The 20,150-nt window shown below is 35.6% G+C and overlaps 2 protein-coding genes across 2 annotated transcripts; one reads left to right on the forward strand and one right to left on the reverse strand.

Annotated features, from left to right (window-relative positions):
* The first annotated feature begins 5,613 nt into the window (after nucleotides 1–5,613).
* Nucleotides 5,614–6,654, forward strand: LOC107760418 (uncharacterized). Its single transcript, XM_075223576.1, has 2 exons — nucleotides 5,614–6,238; nucleotides 6,623–6,654. The coding sequence occupies exons 1-2, from the start codon at nucleotides 5,614–5,616 to the stop codon at nucleotides 6,652–6,654; spliced, it is 657 nt and encodes a 218-aa protein (XP_075079677.1).
* Nucleotides 6,655–14,563: 7,909 nt separating this feature from the next.
* Nucleotides 14,564–19,487, reverse strand: LOC107760420 (putative uridine nucleosidase 1). The gene is made up of 9 exons (XM_016578466.2): nucleotides 19,060–19,487; nucleotides 17,382–17,497; nucleotides 17,177–17,236; nucleotides 16,851–17,033; nucleotides 16,660–16,764; nucleotides 15,907–16,003; nucleotides 15,693–15,800; nucleotides 15,469–15,604; nucleotides 14,564–14,964 (listed from the first exon to the last, which is right to left on the reverse strand). Exons 1-9 carry the CDS (start codon nucleotides 19,163–19,165, stop codon nucleotides 14,856–14,858), a joined length of 1,020 nt encoding a protein of 339 aa, XP_016433952.1. The 5' UTR covers nucleotides 19,166–19,487; the 3' UTR covers nucleotides 14,564–14,855.
* Nucleotides 19,488–20,150: the final 663 nt, after the last annotated feature.

Genomic DNA, 20,150 nt, shown 5'->3' on the forward strand with positions numbered 1-20,150 from the left:
AATCTTACCTCAATTTGTATTTCTACAACTAGCATGATTTACATATGATTTTAATATGAGCATGTTACCGACTGATTTGAATCTGCATGTGGGACAAGTCCTTTACTCGATATGATACTACTATATTTATTTTAGACGATTACAGTTATTCTGAATATTCTCATTGTTACTGAATACGTTTTACTGTTACTTGAGATAAGATTTACCGTTATTGAAACGAAATTACATGATTTGATAAAAACCGAAATGCCCTATATTGTTTTAAAATATTTCCTACGAGTATATACAGATTACAGAGACAAGTATAAATGGGAGTAGACATTGAAGGATCCCGTAGCTAACGGCGGGTTCGTTAGACTTGGTACACCTTGTAATTACAGATTACCGTTATAGCCCTCGCTAGTGGGAATGTAGAACTAGAATACCTTTACCGATATTCCTCGAGTAGGGACTACCGTTATATTTGACTTCTTGCGAAGAAGTCCACTGTTATACCAATTACATGATCCGTTCATTGAAACCTCCCAACTGTGAATATTGATATTATACAGTGGTTACCGAGCTTATTACTGAACTGTTAATTGTATTATACTACAAGAAAATAATGATGAGACTGAAAATTATTTATTGTTTCTGAAAGGGCATTTTGATGTTATCTGTTTGAGATACTAGCATATTTTCTGACTTGTCCCCAATAAAAACGGTTGTGGTTAAGTGTTATTACTCACTAAGCTAGCGACTCATTCCCCACTAATTTTTTTACAGAGATAGCAGTTGACGCAGGCGAGAATTTTCTTAATTAGAGCGCACAGGTTGATAGTACTTGGTGCGCCTCGCACTTGTTCGCGTGGGTGGAGATTTTATTTATTGTTATGGTCTATTCTTTGAATTCTTAGAGCCGCTCCATAGTCATTCTTTTAGTGTCATGAGTATTATTTATTTATTGTATTCTTATGCTGAGTATCGTTCTTTATTATCAAAGTCGGAGATAAATTGGCACTTCTGGTTGTTAGTGGGTTGATTAATAATGGTGGAGACTCATTTTGGTTGATTGATAAGTTGTCGATTATTTGGTATGATATTAGGATGTTTGGTTGTTGATTTGAGACATGAAATATTTTTGGAATAGTCCAAAAATAAGGGAAACTCTGTCCAATTTTCTGTAAAATACCGATAAGGCTTACTTGGGAGCACTTGCTCCTAAACGCCGGTCACGATCTTAAATTGGGTCTTGACAAAGTTGGTATTAGAGCTTAGGCTTTAAGTCCCGAGTCATGGAGCAATGTTTAATAGAGTCTTGTTCATGGGTATGTAGGCGCCCATACTTATGATCTCGAGGCTACTGAACATTTAGGAATGTTTTCCCTTCTTTCATTCTTTAATCGTGCGTTGAGATAACTTGAGATTGACTTTGGAATATTTCTTTCGCAGATGGCTAGGACAAGCACACTCATCTGCTGGACGTGGTGCTACCCGAGGTGGCGGTCAAGTTGGGGTTCATCAAACTAGAAGACAGACTGCCCCTCAACCTCAAGTTGGGAACATGGGTCAAACCCAAGCTGTTATGCCAGATCAAGTGCAAGAGCAGGGAGTTCAGAACACTCCACCACCAGTGCCAACTGTTGTACCTACTGTTGTCTTACCTGCAGATGCAGTGGCAAGGTTATTGAATGTGTTAGAGGCATTGGTGCCTACTCAGGGCGGAAGTTCAGCTCCTCAGGCTACTTTACAGACACAAGCACCTACACAAACTCAGCCTTTCGGGAATAAGGAAGTATCCCTACACGAGTTTCTGGAATTGAAATCACCAAAATTCACAAGTTCCGATAATTCAACAGATCCTCAAAGTTTCTTGGATCGGACACTCAAGGCATTACATGCTCTTGGATGTTCCAGTGAGAGAGCCGTGGAACTCGCAGCATACAAACTAGAGGATATGACCAACACATGGTATGAAACGGTATTGCTAGGAAGGCCACCAGGAGCACCACCACTAACATGGGACGAGTTCACTAAGTTGTTCAAGAATCATTTTCTTCCAGACGGTCTAATGTAACAATATGCTAGAGACTTTGAGAGATTGGTTCAGACTCCAGATATGGATGTGTCAACATATAACACTAAGTTCTGCAAGCTGGCTATATATGCTCCTCACTTAGTGCCTACCGAAGAAGCTCGAGTTTAGAGGTTTTTGATGGATTGGTTGGTCGTCTATACACTGCAGTAGCCCTACAGATGAAGACTTTATCCTACTCTGATGTAGTCGCCCTTGCTAGAAAGATTAAAAACAAGGGACGTGAGGACGTGCAACTAGTGATTTACTTAAGAAGGCCAGGACATGAGGGGCTTTCAGTGGTGGTTTTAGTGAAAATAGAAAAACAGGAAATTAGGGGCAACAACAACAGGGTTCTCAGACAGGGACACACATGTCTTCACAGTCCACATACAGACCACAATACATACAAGGTAATAAGGGACCATCATCTTCTGGACATCGTAATTCTGGGCAGATATATGCCACTACACTAGTCTGTCAGACTTGTGGTAGATCACATTTGGGTTAATGTCGTGTTTTAACTGGAGAGTGCTTTCGGTGTGGCCAGTTGAGACATCACTTGAGTGATTGCCCTCAGCCTCCGAGAAATTTCAACCAAGCTTCTATTCAGTTAGTTGCACCGACTCAGACTACTCGTAATACTTCAGGTGCTACAGGTACAGGAAATAGAGGTCGAGGTGCTGGAGACCGTGCTACTGTAAATCAAGGACAAGGCAATGCTGGTAGAGGTCAGGCGAGAGTTTTTGCATTTATTAGATACGATGCTCAGGCCTCGAATACAGTGGTTACAAGTATTCTTTTTGTCTATTCATGTGATGCACTTGCGTTGATTGATCCGGATCTACTCACTCCTATGTGTCCTCGTACTTTGCTTTGAGATTTAGTAGACAGCCCGAGCTATTGAATGATCCTTTTCTAGTTGCTACTACTGTTGGAGAGTCTTTGTTAGCTGAATACGTGTATTGTGCTTGTCAGATTCGGGTTGAGGGTAGAGATACTCTAGCTGACCTTATTGTACTTGATATGATTGACTTTGACATGTTGATGGGAATAGATTGGTTATCTTTTTGCTATGCTATAGTCGATTGTCATGTAAAGATAGTTAAGTTTGAGATACCAAATGAACCCAGTTTTATTCTAAGAGGGAGTCAGGTTCCAAAGACTTGCAAAATTGTATCTTTTATGAAGGATCAACGACTTCTGAAGAAAGGTTGCTTGGGTCTCTTAGCTATTGTAAATGATACAAGAAAGGAAATAGTTAGTATAGAGAATGTACCAGTAGTGAGAGAATTTTCTGATATATTTCCTGAGTATTTGCCAGGATTGCCTTCAATACGAGAAATAGACTTTGGTATTGATTTGCTACCTAAAACACAACCCATATCGATACCCCCATATAGAATGGCACCAGCAGAGTTGAGGGAGCTAAAGCAACAGTTACAAGATTTGTTAGATAAGGGTTTTATTAGACCTAGTGTATCACCATGGGGTGCACCAGTACTATTCGTAAAGAAGAAAGACGGATCCCTGAGATTGTGCATTGACTACAGGCAGTTGAACAAGATAACAATCCGCAATAAATATCCTTTTCCTTGTATAGATGACATGTTTGATCAGTTACAAGGAGCTGCCCACTTTTCAAAGATTGACCTCCGTTCTGGTTATCATCAACTTAGAATCAAAGATGAAGATATTTCTAAGACTGCTTTTAGAACTCGATACGGGTACTATGAGTTCCTTGTGATGCCTTTCGGACTGACAAATGCTCCAGCTGCATTCATGGATTTAATGAATAAGGTGTTCAAGCCGTTTCTGGATAGATTTGTAATAGTATTTACTGATGATATCCTGATATATTCTCGTAGCCAAGGAGAACACGAGAATCATCTTAGGACTGTGTTGCAGACATTGCGAGAACATCGGATTTATGCTAAGTTCTCGAAGTGTGAATTCTGGCTAGACTCAGTATCATTTCTGGGACATGTTGCATCCAAAGATGGAATTATGGTAGATCCTAAGAAGACCAAAGCTGTGCAGAAATGGCCCAGACCTACTTCTCTTACAGAGATTCACAGCTTTTTAGGCTTAGCAAGCCATTACAGGCATTTTGTGCAGGATTTATCCAGAATAATAGCACCACTGACCAAGCTAACACAGAAAAATGCAAAGTTTCAGTGGACGGAGGAATGTGAGCAAAGCTTTCAGAAACTCAAAAAGTGTCTGACAACTGCACCAATATTAGCCTTACCATTAGGTTCTGGAGGATTTACAGTATTCTGTGATGCCTCGAGGGTGGGATTAGGATGTGTTCTCATGCAAAATGGTCGTGTTATAGCTTATGCTTCGAGACAATTGAAAAAGCAGGAGCAAAACTATCCTACACATGATTTGGAGATGGCTGCAATGGTATTTGCTCTAAAAAATTGGAGGCATTATCTATACGGCGAAACTTGTGAGATTTATACCGACCATAAAAGTCTGAAGTATATCTATCAGTAGAGAGATCTGAATCTTCGGCAACGTCGATGGATGGAACTACTCAAAGACTATGATTGTTCTATTTTATATCATCCTGGAAAAGCCAATCTGGTGGTTGATACATTGAGCAAAAAATCTATGGGGAGTTTGGCACATATAGCCCCTACAAAGAGACTTTTGGCCAAAGATATTCGGAGACTAGAAGATACAGGTATTAGATTTAGTGTGGGAAATTCAGAGGCATTGTTGGCTTGTGCTTAGGCTAAGTCTTCATTAGTTGAGCGCATTAAGGCCACCCAATATGAGGATGAACGATTATGCAAATACAGGGATGAGGCCTTAGCTGGTAAAAGCAAGGATATGATTGTTGAAAGTGATGGTGTTCTTCGAATGGGTGACAGATTATGTGTAGCAGACGTAGATGGGTCGAGACATGTTATTCTTAAAGAAGCTCACAACACTAAATACACTATACATCCTGGATCCACAAAAATGTACCATGACCTGAAGCAATTTTATTGGTGGAAAGGTATAAGAAAGATGTTGCTAACTTTGTTTCTAGTTGTTTGACTTGTCAGTAGGTCAAGGATGAGCATCAGCGACCCGCAGAACTACTACAACAAATTGAAATTCCAGAGTGGAAATGGGAAAGAATTACTATGGATTTTATCACCGGGCTACCATGAACCCTTAGAGGTTATGACTCGGTATGGGTGATTGTAGATCGACTGACGAGATCAACACATTTTTTGCCGGTGAAGACTACATATGGTGAAGTCAAGTATGCACAGATATTTATGAACAAAATTGTCCGACTTCACGGAGTTCCAGTATCCATCATCTCTGATAGAGGATCATAGTTCACTTCACGCTTTTGGAAATCATTTCAAGAAGCATTAGGTACACAAGTAGATCTTAGTACTGCATTTCATCCATAGACAGACGAGCAGTCTGAATGTACTATTCAGATCTTGGAGGATATGTTGAGAGCTTGCATTCTTGAGTTTGGAGGTAGTTGGGACACTTATCTACCATTAGCTGAATTTGTTTACAACAATAGCTTCCAGTCCAGTATTCAAATGGCATCGTACGAAGCATTGTATAGTAGAAGATGTCGTTCTTCTATCAGATGGTTTGAAGCTGGTGAGACTAACTTATTAAGACCCGACTTAGTACAAAAAGCAATGGACAAAGTTCAGTTGATCAGACAGAGATTTCTTACAGCTCAAAGCAGACAAAAGTCTTATGTTGATAAGAGGAGAAGAGATTTAGTGTTCACAATTGGAGACAAAGTGTTCCTACGAGTCTCTCCTATGAAAGGTGTGATGCGATTTGGGAAAAGAGACAAGCTGAGTCCCAGGTTTATAGGACCATATGAGATACTAGATCGAGTAGGAGCTGTGGCTTATCGTTTGGCACTTCCTCCCGAGTTGTCCTTTATTCATCCAGTGTTTCATGCCTCAATGCTAAGAAAATGTATATCAGACTCATCGCAGGTGCTTGAAGCACTAACTATAGTGCGTGATGAGAAGTTGTCTTACGAGGAGGAGCCGACGGCAATTGTTGATAGACAAGTAAGAAAGCTACGGTCAAAAAAAATTGTGTTCGTTAACGTTTTATGGAGAATTCATACCGTTGAAGAAGCTACTTGGGAGGCAGAAAAAGATATGCAAGCGAAGTATCCCCATTTGTTTCAGTTTACAGGTACGTACTTGAGTTAAATTCGGAGACCGAATTTCATAAGGTGGGAAGGATGTAATACCCTATATTTAATAAGGATGTATTGGTCATTAACAAAATAATAATAATAATAATAATAACTAAAAAAAAGAGGGAGCAAATTACTAAAACAAAATAACTCAAAAAAAAATAAGTAAAGCAAAAAGTGTCGAAGCCCATTTTTGACAAAACAAAAGAAAGCGCAAACGAGAGATCGCAGAGAAAACAAAATTTCAAAAGGGAGAAGAAGAAGAAGAAAAAGGGTGGAACCAAAACTTGAGAAATTTTAAATACGCACTATTTCTTACGAGTAATACTAGAATTTCTCATCTAGGTTCTTTTCATCTGGTAATTTTTTTTTTATCTCAGTTCATATATTTAATGAGTTTCACAAGGTATAAGAAATTTAATACCAATAAGAGTTATTCTGGGCAAATTATGCAATTGGAAGTTGGTCAATGTTATTGTAGGATAAATTAACTTGGAAAAAGAAGGGTATCGATGTATTTGTACTTAAACTAGTCTCATTATATATGATCTTTGTTTAGGTGTAAATTAAGTTAGGGTGCAAGGATTGAGTTTTGGTGTTAACTGTATTGCAATGACAATATCAAATTTGGGTTTGAATGTTATGAGTCTAGTATTGAGTACAAAAGATAGGTACCAATTAAGAAGGAATATGATGGACAATAAAGTTATTTTAGTTTCAACTTATGCACATGATTAAGAAAATTGAACAGTAAAGGGAATAAACCATATAAATACCTTTTTATTTAAAAGATTTTGGACTAATTTAAATTACTCGTAGCATGGGTAAATATAATTTGGCGAATTGATGATAAAATATAAAACTCGAAGGATTGGGTATTCTAAATTAGTGATGAATTTAGCCTAAATGAGGCAATTAACACGAGATCGATGTTGATGTGGTTATAGATTGATTGAAGAAAGTTGTACGGATCGCTCAAGGTGACGAGTTTGGTATTTCACACGAGTACTGTGAGTAGTAACCTTACCTCAATTTGTATTTCTATAACTAGCATGATTTACATATGATTTTAATATGAGCATGTTACCGACTGATTTGAATCTGCATGTGGGACAAGTCCTTTACTCAATATGATACTACTATATTTATTTTAGACGATTACAGTTATTCTGAATATTCTCATTATTACTGAATACGTTTTACTGTTACTTGAGATAAGATTTACCGTTACTGAAACGAAATTACATGATTTGATAAAAACCGAAATGCCCTATATTGTTTTAAAATATTTTCTACGAGTATATACGGATTACAGAGACAAGTATAAATGGGAGTAGACATTGAAGGATCCCGTAGCTAACGGCGGGTTCGTTAGACCTGGTGCACCTTGTAATTACCGATTACCGTTATAGCCCTCGCTAGTGGAAAGGTAGAACTAGCATACCGTTACCGATTTTCCTCGAGTAGGGACTACCGTTATATTTGACTTCTTGCGAAGAAGTCCACAATTATACCAATTACATGATCCGTTCATTGAAACCTCCCAAATGTGAATATTGATATTATACAGTGGTTACCGAGCTTATTACTGAACTGTTAATTGTATTATACTACAAGAAAAACATGATGAGACTGAAAATTATTTATTGTTTCTGAAAGGGCATTTTGATGTTATCTGTTTGAGATACTAGCATGTTTTTTGACTTGTCCCCAATAAAAACGGTTGTAGTTAAGTGTTATTACTCACTGAGCTAGTGACTCTTTCCCCGCTAATTTTTTTTTACAGAGACAGCAGTTGACGCAGGCGAGAATTTCCTTAATTAGAGCGCACATGTTGATAGTTCTTGGTGAGCCTCGCACTTGTTCGCGTGAGCGGAGATTTTATTTATTGTTATGGTCTATTCTTTGAATTCTTAGAGTCGCTCCATAGTCATTCTTTTAGTGTCATGAGTATTATTTATTTATTGTATTCTTATGCTGAGTATCGTTCTTTATTATCAAAGTTGGAGATAAATTAGCATTTCTGGTTGTTAGTGGGTTGATTAATAATGGTGGAGACTCATTTTGGTTGATTGATAAGTTGTCGATTATTTGGTATGATATTAGGATGTTTGGTTGTTGATTTGAGACAGGAATTTTTTTGGAATAATCCAAAAATAAGGGAAACTCTGTTCGATTTTCTGTAAAATACCGATAAGGCTTACTTGGGAGCACTTGCTCCTAAACGCCGGTCACGATCCTAAATTGGGTCGTGACAATAATGTAGACTCAATGATCTTATGTCTTTAAGTAAGAAATTAAACTCAAACGATAATTATAATTAATTTGATTTTGAAATCAAAGAATTGATGAAGCAAGAAATATTGTAAAAGGATACTTTTGAAGAATGTTAGTGATGATTTATTACTCGCATATAATAAGGAATTCCACATTCCTGTTTTCACTTCAACGTTGTCTACACTAGCAAATAGTAGAGCCGTTAATATGGGAAGAAATTTAAATATAGCCAGATTTATAAGTGCTCACTCAAAAATAGTCATAGTTTTAAAAGTAATTGAAATTTACAAACTCACTTACAATATCTGTTGAAAGAATAAGGCAATATAAGAGATTTTAAAAAAAGAGAGTGAAGAAAGACACAGACAAAGTTCCCTAATTAAATGAAGCATGTTTAATTTGTCATCTTTTAATATAACTTCATTTTGGTGTCTTTTTCTTCTTTTTCATCAATGGAAATGAAACGTTAGTTTTCCCCTCACACCCGCACACGAAGTAAATCGCCATAAATGCCACATTATCTGTAACAGCTCTAAAACTCAAAATGGTGTTGCTGCCACAAGAACAATGTACTAGCTTACAAACAAAAAATCAGTTACAACACAAAAACTTCAGCTTTAGAGCTGAAGTTTCCTAGTTACAACACAAAAACTTCAGCTCTAGAGCTAAAGTTTCCAGTTACAATACAAAAACTTCAGGCCCGGCTACTAGAATGCTGAAGTTTTGCGTGATTGCCTTTGCTGCTTCAGCCCCGTGTACTGAAGTTATGCGAAAAAATTGGTATGCTTGCAATTTTTTTTGCAAAGCGGACATAAGTTAAAATGTGACACAAAAAACGCGTATAGATGCAAATCCCCCTCTGATATGATTGCACAAAATTTTGTGTGCGCCACTATTGATGATTAGGCACGTTTAACTATTACTCCCTTTGGTCCAAAATAAGTGATTTTTTGATTGTTTTCATACATATTAAGAAATTCACCTTTTAATATTAATTAGCAATGAAATTGATCATATTAACCTTTACTATCTCTTCACATAAACACTCCTAATACATACTCCAACATTAATTACTCCAAGGGTAATGTAGGAAAAAAATAATTAATTCGTTCTTGAAATCTGAAAAAATCACTTATTTTGGACCACAGGAAAAAAGCAAAAAAATCACTTATTTTGGACCGGAGGGAGTATAAGAGAGGTCAAAGCCATCTTCATAAACAAGAATAAGATCAAAGAATACAACTCGTCTTCAATTACCTTCGAAGTATTTACGTTTGAAGGTAATTGAAATATCAGTTATGTTTTCAAATAACTTCACTTTTTCTTAAATCACTTAATCAACAACATAGTTGAACAAGGCTTCCCTATATTTATGGTTCTTACAGCTGAACCATATATGAGTAAAATTTCTTGGATACTCATGAACAAGAATTTAAATTACAAGCTCATATGCAAATTAAAATAAATTTCAATATATAGCAGAAGAAGTTTCGGGTTCGAACCCAGAAAATGGAGAAATTTTTGGAAGCCAGTCCTTCCTTCTTTGGTGTACGTCCTATGTAACGTAAATCTGGATTAATCAGATCAGTAGGATCTGGATACCAAAAAGTAAAGAAAAAATATATATAGCAATAGAATTTACAACTTTCTACCTATTATTCTTGAAAGGAGTAATCTTGATAACCAAACCAGGGTAAACATCATCAGGATCATGAATATGTGGATTCTCTTCAACAATAAAAGGATCTCCACATTTTTCACTAATTGTTTGCAAAGTTTCCCCTTCTCTTACCACATAAATCTCATCACATGGCATTTTCTCCCTAACCATCTTTTGCTTTTGCATTTGAACTATGAATTCACTCTCATTGTATTGATCAAACCAGCTCAAAACCAACATTATGGCCAAGAACAAGCCACAATACCATGAAACTTTCTCGGCTAACGCTATCGACGAATTAAATTGGGACATGGCTAGCTAACTGCAGTACCCGACTTGTGAAAATTCACTGAGTTTGTTGTTGTTATTGTTGCTAGCTGACTGCAAGATTAATATTGTTTTTTTTATGGGGATTTTTTTAGGGTATTTATAGGAATTTGTAAGAGGATTAGGAGGGGAATTGCTTTTAGTTGTAGTTGGAGTGGCTATATTGAAAGAAGGGAAGTTGCAAGGGTTACTTCAAGGAGGAGTTGATAGGTAACTATCAAAGGAAGAAATTGAAATGAAATAAGATTAGAGGGAAAGTTTGTTCAACTGCTTTTTTCAATATAAGCTACAATTTCAAGTCCTTATCAAATTAAACTAAAGAAAGCTAAAACAAACAAAAAAATACTATAGTTTTGATTTGTCTCTTTCTTCTTTTTCTTTTCTTTTATTAAATATTTCCCTTTTTCAAGAAACAAGTGAAAGATAGTGCTATCATTAGTGCAGAAAGAAAATTTCAGCTTCTTAGAATTAAGGTAGTGTGAAATTTGAACAATTGATCATGTCCAAGAATACCAATAAGGGCAACGATGGGATGGATGCGATCTTTCACCCTTAATTAGATGTCTCAGGTTCGAGCACCCGGAATGAAAAAATTCTGCTACAGAGCACTTTTTTGTTTAGTAGGCCATGCGTAGGGTGAATTAGGATTAATCAAAACCTCAACGGATACCATTCACCGGCAGAAACCAAACATGCACACACAAAAAAAAAGGAGGAGAAGAAGAACACATCCACAAATAAAAAGTGAGCATACAAGCAGTGACAAATAGATATGAATAAGATATGTATATAATATTTATATAATAAAAACATATCTAGCAAATTTATATTTTTTTCAGCTATTATTTCTTAGAGTGATTAAAAAGATAAGTTTCTCAATAATTTATTGTTGCTTGGAAGTTTTAGTTATTGAAAATTGCTAGAGTAATATGCAACTCTACAATTTTGTTCAACTGCTTTTTTCGATATAAGCTACAATTTCAAGTCCTTGTCAAATTAAACTAAACAAAGCTAAAACAAACAACAAAATACTATAGGTTTGATTGGTCTCTTTCTTCTTTTCCCATTTCTTCTTTTTCTTTTCTTTTATTAAATATTTCATTTCTTCAAGAAACAAGTGAAAGTGTGCTATCATTGGTGTAGAAGGAAAATTTGAGCTCCATAGAATTAAGACAGTGTAAAATTTGAGTATATTCATGAAAATAACTACGTAGCTAACATTGATCATGTCTATAAATACCACTAAGAATTGTGATGGGATCGATAAATAGGAACTTTCGCCCTTAATTAAATGTCTCCGGTTCGAGCTTTAGGGATAAAACCTTTTTGTAGTAAGGAGCAATTTTCTGTTTAATGGGCTATGTGCAATGCGAATTCGAAGTACGTAGCCTCAATTGAAATTCAAAAATAGCCAGATTTACAACTGATCGTTCAAAAATAGCCTAGCTTCAAAAGTAATCGAAATTTAGTCGCTTTTAATGTAAAGATAAATCTGAACGAAAACATTGTTCAAAACCCGAAAAATACGCCAGTTTATTATGCTTCCAGCATAAGTATACTTGAACTCCAACATATTATACTGGAGTTCCAAGATAAGTATGCTGGAACTCCAGCATAATATGATGGAGTTCCATCATAAGTACACTAGAACTCCAGCATAATATACTGGAGTTCCAGCAAGTATAATTGTCCAGTATAATATACTGGAGTTTGGAGCACCGGTGCTCCAGTCTCCAGTATATTATACTGGAGTCAGCAAAGTATACCGGTCCAGCATAATATGCTGGAGTTCATACACAGGTGCACCGAACTCCAGTATATTATGCTGGACCGGTCTCTGCTGGAGCAAAATAGTGGATATTTTTCATTGACTTAGTAAATGCTGACTATTTTTGAATGACCAATCCAAAAACTGGCCATACCGTGCTATTTTTACGATACCGTTCACCAGGTAAAAACAAACAAAAAAAACATGTCCACGAATAAAAAGTGAGCATACAAGAAGTGAGAAAAGATAATTATATACATGTTTACAAGCATCATTTGAAATAAATTTAAGATAATGGTCGAAATAAATTGTAATATGAAATGCATTTTGAATCTAGATATTTCTAGGTATATAAAGCTTTATCAACTGTTAATTGAACCTAGTAAAGTTATATTTCTTTTATTTATTATAAAAAAGTCACTTAATTATTTTTATATTACTCATAAAGTTTGCTAGATTTCTAAAAATTTCGGTGACTAAATACTGACTTTACACTCTAAATTATCAACCTTTATTGTTAATACTTTTTAAATATTATGATTTTTTCTCTTTTTGCTCTGTACTTTGGACTTACCTATAGAATTAGTAAAAAAAAGAAAAGTTCAGGCATGTATAATATTGGAACAAAAAAATTGAGCAAAGAGGGGTGGAAGGAGCTCTTGAATTCCCAACCCCCCCCCCCCCCCAAAACTCCCCACGTTTTTATTACTATGTGAAATTTATAAAAGAACCAATAAAGGTTGTGGTGGAATGGTAAGTACTCCATCATCCTTAACCAGATGTCTCGGGTTCGAGCCCTGAGTATGAAGTTGGCTTTGTTAGGGAGCGCTTTACCCCCTAATGTGGGATTTCCAGGCGCGAATTCGAATTTAGTCGGACTCCAATGCAGATACCGGACACCGGGTGGGAATCCAAAAAAAAAAAAATTAAAAAGAAAAATAAACATATAATTTATGGTTGCTTGGAAGTTTTAGTTACTGAAAATTAGTAGAGTAATATGCAACTGTATGCTGAAACTTTGCTTATTAAATGGAAAACAAAATTTAAGTTTGCACGTAAATAATCCCAATTCCGACGGAGGTGAACATGGAAAATAAAAAAGAAAACTTGTATGCATCAAATAAGTCTTCCCTTTTGTTTACAAATATTTACTTTTCCCAATTCAATGAAAGTTTCATACTTTTACCAAAACTTTTTACTGTTTTTTAACAACAAAAAAACTCTAACATATTTGCATTTGATTGTGATCCAAAATTTAATTACATTTATTAACAACGAAAAAATGAGAGGGCTTTTAATTAATTTGTCTGATGGAACAAAATAACAAAATACGTTTGTTTCTTTAAAGCTACTTTCAGATACAATTATACCAACATTTAGATTTGTCACACTCAACATGCATGTTTAAGCTAATTGTTGTGAATACTTATGAAATTATGAAATACGAAAACCTTTCGGTAATTAATAATATTGTTTGGATAAGCAAAATAATTTTGGGATAAAAATTTAGTATCGCCTTATCTTTTGTTTATTAATCCTAGAATAAGTTATCCCACGACAAAATAGTACTGAATAACTTATACCTGCCAGATGGTGGAAATTGGAATAGTAATCCCGAGATAAGTTATCACAGGATAAAATAGTACCAGAATAACTTATACCTGTCAGAGGGTGAAATACTAATTCCGGAATAAGTTATCCCAGAAAGAAACAATAAAATTGGCAAAATCAAGGTTAATGCAACATACCAAACAATCAATAATAATACCAGGATAACTAATCTCAGTATAAATAATCCAACATAACTTGTCTTCAAACCAAACGATACTAGCCTCGACTCTTTTTTCTTAATCATATAAAAAAGGATTAAATGTGTAAAACTGAATATTTTTTTAAGGGGCTAGATTGATTTAAGCCTTCGTTCTTGGATTTCCATTATTAGTATCTGAAGAGCATCAAATCAATCACTTTCATTTGCCTTAGGACTGATTCTGTGTTACGTAGTATAAACATGAATTACTCTAGAGAGATGTACATCATTTCAAGTATACCGACGTTAATAAAAAGGTAGCCCGATGCACAAAGCATCCCGTATTCACGCAGGATCTAGGAAAAGATTACACTGTAAACAGTCTACCCTATGCAAGCATTAATGACTGCTTAAACGGCTCAAACCCGTGACCTATAAGTCACACATAAACAGTTTTACCGTTGCTACAAGCTTCCCCTTCAAGTATACAAATGTCACCTTTGGCTAGTGAAAAACAGTTGTAAGGTACGCCACAAATCTTTAAAAACAGTATAAAGACATGATCATTTACTATGAATAAGCCATTGCGCCAATAAGACGAGGCGAAAATACAGTAATACAGACCTGAAAAGAATGATGAAAATGCATTGCCCACCCTCCATTTATAAGCCCTTTACATTTCCCAGAACTGGGATTTATTTAGTAGCAAGGAAGGGAGGGAAAGAAGAGTAAAAACAATTGCTGTAATGGATGTTGTTAGAAAACACCGTTCCTCGATTTCCAGAGAAAGATTTACGCGAGGCAGAGACCCGAGAGATCTGCTGATGGTATTCAAGGTTTCATCAACATTTTCTTTATGTAATTCACAACTTCATCAACATCAACTGTCCATGCAACTGAAACCGGGGAATAATCCGTCCAAGGGTTGCTTGTATTCCACCTAATACAACGATTCGTTAGTTTTAATCCATAGGATGGAGATAGAGGCTAAGATTTGCGGAGAGAAAAAGGGATTTTTACACTGTATAACTGCCCCCCCAAAAAAAAAAACTAGTAGATGTATGATACAAGTATACAACGACAACAAACCCAGTGTAATCCCACAAGTGGGGTCCGGGGATGGTAGTGTATATGCTGACCTTACCCCTACCTTGAAGGTAGAGATGTGGTTTCCGATATACCCTCGGGTCTCGAAAGTATAATATTAGTATAGTTAGTGTATAATTTATGTCTATTGGGGAAACCAAATGTAAATATTTTTGGTCGAGCGGCCCAATGCTATGTTGCTCGGACTCTCCGATAATGTCGCCGGGTGCGTGTCGGATACACCAAAAGTAGTGTATTTTTGAAGAATCCGACACAGGTGCGGCAACATTTTGGAGAGTCCGCGCAACATAGGCCCAATGTGAAACTTTCCCGAACAAAAATCAGTTCAAATACTTACTTTTTTAGCCCTTGGTCCATCAAGGTATGCCCGACGCAAATGCCCTGTGTCTCAACCCTCACGACCCCCTTCTTGAACGTGAAGAGTTCGGGTCGAACTAGTGCCACAAAACTAACAGGATCATGTAGGAAAATTCCTAAAAAGAGGACGAGCGAATAATTATCAGTAAAGTGGTGTAAGAAGCAATGCAGCTCATACGAAAACGATATAAGACCAGAAGTTACCATAGACACCGTCTGATTTCACATGCCAATCACGGTAAAATTTGCACATGTTGCACAAAAATTTAGCATGTCTTCCTTCAGATTGCCTTAGTTCTTCAAGATCAGCATCTAAAACCAGGGAAACATACAATTTATTGAGAAGTGAACAATATCTATACAATTAAAGGTTCAAAAAGTAGAAGCCTTCGACATATTTGAGACATGAACAAACCACCTGTCAATTTGACTTGTGTTGTAATGTTGATGCCTACAATATCAATATTTGCCCCCGAAGTAAATACAATATCTGCAGCCTCTGGGTCCCCATATATCTGCATCATCGGAATAACTATGTAAATGAAATAATAGTAACAAATTGAAGACTGGATACTACATGCAAAAAGCATTGATCTTATAAACTTGACAAAAGTTGACAGGGAAAAGCGACTGTGACAACATTTGAAATGATGTATAATACACTAAAGAAGAAAGCATCAATAATCCACAACACGAACAATTTATAGTATTTCCGCAAAGGTAAAGCCAAAAGGGACCCATACTGTACTCAAATTACAAGGAGAACGTGTCTACAATACTATGCTAAGGCAATGAGCTTATGACAAGCTATTAGAGTTCAAATACCAGAGTCGGAGCCAGGATTTCAACTTTATGGTTCTACATTATAGAATGACGATTTCAAGTACCAATAACTGGGTTTCTTAGTATGACTTCAAGTACTAATAACCGTTTATTATTTGACACAAATAAACTATTTGAGTAAAAGCTACTGGATTCGGCTGAACCCGTACTCGAGCATCTAGCCCCGCCCCTGCAAATAACTACAAAACATTTCCATTGCATTGTGGATATCAAAGTAAGAAGTTTTAGGCAGACATTACAGGGTCAAACAACTATTCTAACATGCTTCCACATTGTAAAACATTGTGAATATTCTAGGAATACAAATGGATGGAAAAACTTTACTCACATTTGCTTCCGCAGCAGGATTAACATTTCCTAAAGCAAAGAAGGAACCACCAAGTACGACCACTCTCTTCACCTTGCTTGCAAAGGTTGAGTCCCTCTTGACAGCCTAACCAACAGATAACGATGAATTTTTTTGTAAATGAAAGGTAAAATCAGAAACTTGAAAATTGAAATTTTTGAGATACAACGTACCAATGCCAAATTTGTCAATGGTCCTAGTGCAAGTATAGACACTTCGCCAGGATATTCAGAAACTTTTTCCACCAAGAATTCAGATGCAGATTTGTCATTTTTCTTAGAATTTGGAGAAGGTAAGAATAAGTTGCCTAATCCATCTGAACCATGAACAAAGTCTGCAACACGTGGCTCCCCTCCCTATAGCGAAAAATAACATCAAGTTAGGTTACAGTATGTTGAGATGCTACAACGAAGAAAGAAAATTAAGCATAATTTCCTAAGTTACAATTAAAGAAAGAAAATTAAGCCTAATTTCCTAAGTTACTATTAAAAAAAATTACCTTCAGAGGTTCAGGGCTTCCCTCGGCGACGGGAACATCCGGATATCCTGCAGCTTCACACTATCCTTTTGCAAATTAAATTAAAGAAGTAATTGATCAAGAACTTGATACAAAAACGTCTAATAGATGGAAATTGTAAACACAATAAAAGGAAAGAAATTTACAATAAAGGTATAAAAATACCAACAAAAAAAAAAAGACATACCAAAAGTAATGCATTACGTGTAGCGTCTTTTGTAGTAACATTGCCAAAGATCGTAGTCAAGCCTATGATCTCAACTTCCGGTGTCTGAAATGCCATTAGTATTGCCATACTGTCATCTAAATATCAACAAAAGCTAAAATTAGCTCCAACATGACAAATGGGAACCACACGGAATTTGAAGCTCATTATAAAACACAACTCAGCCTGTTAAAAACTTGTTATGAGAGAGATAGGAATTTCAGTAAGGGGGTTGAAGTTATAAAAAAGTAAACATCTACCATATATTCAAAAAAAATAAGTTTGACTTAGTATATAGTGTAACTTTCAGGCGACCCCTTTCTGCCCCTAGCTCCGCCCATGATTTGAAAGGATAGAAAAGGAAAGAGTTTTTTGAAAATATTTCAGGCATAACTAAGTATTATATTATCTTTTTTGCGGTTGATGTGTCACTAAGTATTATATTACTAAGAGCACAATGGCTTCTACTTGAATGAAGTACAACTACGCCAAGGCGTGTTGTTCGCCTCAACAAGAAAAGCTTCTCACCACAAGATGTGCTCTTTAAAAACTTCCTCTTTCATTAAGAAAATTGTTTTCCCGAAGAAATGATAAACAGAATTAAAGAAATCACAAATGTCAGCTTGTGAAATTTGTCAGAATCTTAGGTGCCTATGTGATAGCAATCCCCCCATCCCCCCCCCCCCTTCTTATAGGGAAAGTCTATGTGGTGCGGACTCTCCAAAATGATGCCGCACCCATGTCGGATCCTCCAAAAATATACTACTTTTGGCGGATCCGACGCGCATCAGACCATATTTTCGGAGAGTCCGAGCAACATAGTTGAAAGTAACACACATTCCTTCCCTAAAATAAGTCTCAGAATTAATGAAGGATTAGAAAAGATCATAGATGAAGTTAATTGCCTACTTTCATAAATAAAAGTACAGCTAATTTAGGATGACAAAAAGAAGCTTTATCTCCAGATTCTCTTCACTTAAACAAACTGAAAGAATCCTAAAATTCACAAATTCCAGAAAGAAAGAGATCTTCCATCTGAATATTCTAATGAAAAAGCTTAATTATAAAGTGACACAATAAAGTAACTTGGATCCTTTTTCCATATAAGAATCTTCCCTTCCTTTAGCACTTTTAACAAAATTTCCCAAAAAGTCATCTATTTGTCAAAGAAAATCAAAACCCAATTACAATCAAATAAAAATTCAGCTGAAAAATTACTAAAAATCCCAACTTCAAACTCATTCATGAACAAAAAAATTAGCAATACCCAAATTCAAGAAACTAAAAAAAAATGCTGAAATTTGCTAAAGTTTCCAACTTTAAACAAAAGGGTAGAAAATTTCACCAATAAGACATCTATTTGTCTAAGAAAATCAAAACCCAATTACAATCAAATAAAAATCTAGCTGAAACATTAATAAAAAAAATTAGCAAAACCCAAATTCAAGAAACTGAAAAGAATGCTGAAATTTGCTAAAGATCACAACTTTAAACAAAAGGCTACAAAATTTTAACAAAAAGTCATCTATTTGTCTCAGAAAATCAAAACCCAATTACAACCTAATAAAAAAATTTAGCTGAAAATTACTAAAAATCTCAACTTTAAACTCATTCATAACACCCAAATTCAAGAAACTAAAAAAAAGGCTGAAATTTTTACCAATGCCAGGATCAGTGTCAATGATGATCTTTTCACGTTGCTTAGCAAAAGAATTATTGTTAGGATTCTCCAATCCATCAACCAAATCACCATCACAATTTGACATCTTCTTGAAATATTCAACAATTCAAAAGGGAAAACTTTGGGAGAAAAAAAAGGGAATTTTTGGGACCTAAGAAAGATAATGAAAGTGCCAATATAATAACAAAATCTAATTAGAATTAAAAAATAATGTGTGAGGGATTAAGTGAAAAGGATAGAGTTTTTGTGGAGTCAGCTCTGACGATGAGCTGAATTTTCTAAACTCTACTCCTTTTTCTTGTTCCTGTTTTCCAACTATTCTTTTCTTCTTTTGGTGTGAAAACTTGTCTTTAATAAGGTATGGGACTATGTGTGTGTATATTTATGGGTTTCGGAAAATAATGGATAAGATATGTGGCTTAGTCTAAGTGGTAAATATTCGTATCCTAATTTGATTCGCTTGGTTATGAACGGATCTCTTGCTTTCCCTTGCACAGTAATTGAAACAAATTAATAAGAATTCACAATTAGTCCGAAAGGTCGGCTGACTTACCATACGGAGACTTGGAATTGATTCCCCTCACCAATTCAGTCAGAACTTGTTACCCCGGACTTATCTGGTATCATCGTCCCGGACTTGCCTAGTACGATTTTACCGCGGACTTTTCTGGGAATTTTCCAAAAAAAAAAAAATCAGAATAAGTGGTGGACTAGGAATTTCATTAAGGGGTTAAAAATATAAAAAGTTAAACATATGAAGAAGTTAAGGATTTAAGTTGCTTTCTCAAATTTTGGATACTGCTTTCAATTTCGTCGATCCATATAAGTTTCTTATCCTGTTGAAGGCTTATGAATCATTTTTTCCGAAAGAATGAATTGTATCGAATTGAATCGTAACAAAAACATAATATATATATATATATATATATATATATATATATATATATATATATATATATACACATAAAAAATTAACCTATTTATACAATATAATTTTTCAATAAACGAGTGGCAATTAACTCTGCGCGGACAAGGATATTGCCCATGTTTACAAATTACAATCACTTCTA

The sequence above is a fragment of the Nicotiana tabacum genome, chromosome 10 (assembly GCF_000715075.1).
Source record: "Nicotiana tabacum cultivar K326 chromosome 10, ASM71507v2, whole genome shotgun sequence".
NCBI classification, from domain to species: domain Eukaryota; kingdom Viridiplantae; phylum Streptophyta; class Magnoliopsida; order Solanales; family Solanaceae; genus Nicotiana; species Nicotiana tabacum.

Excerpts from the sequence above, each read along its gene's own strand:
- LOC107760420 (XM_016578466.2), bottom strand. The coding sequence starts at position 19,165 with ATGTCAAATTGTGATGGTGATTTGGTTGATGGATTGGAGAATCCTAAC. Across the intron at positions 17,498-19,059 it reads TGACACTGATCCTGGCATTG|ATGACAGTATGGCAATACTA; the intron begins GTAAAAATTTCA and ends GTTGATATTTAG. Across the intron at positions 15,801-15,906 it reads AACACAAGTCAAATTGACAG|ATGCTGATCTTGAAGAACTA; the intron begins GTGGTTTGTTCA and ends CCCTGGTTTTAG.
- LOC107760418 (XM_075223576.1), top strand. The coding sequence starts at position 5,614 with ATGGCATCGTACGAAGCATTGTATAGTAGAAGATGTCGTTCTTCTATC. Across the intron at positions 6,239-6,622 it reads CCATTTGTTTCAGTTTACAG|TTCATATATTTAATGAGTTT; the intron begins GTACGTACTTGA and ends TTTTTATCTCAG.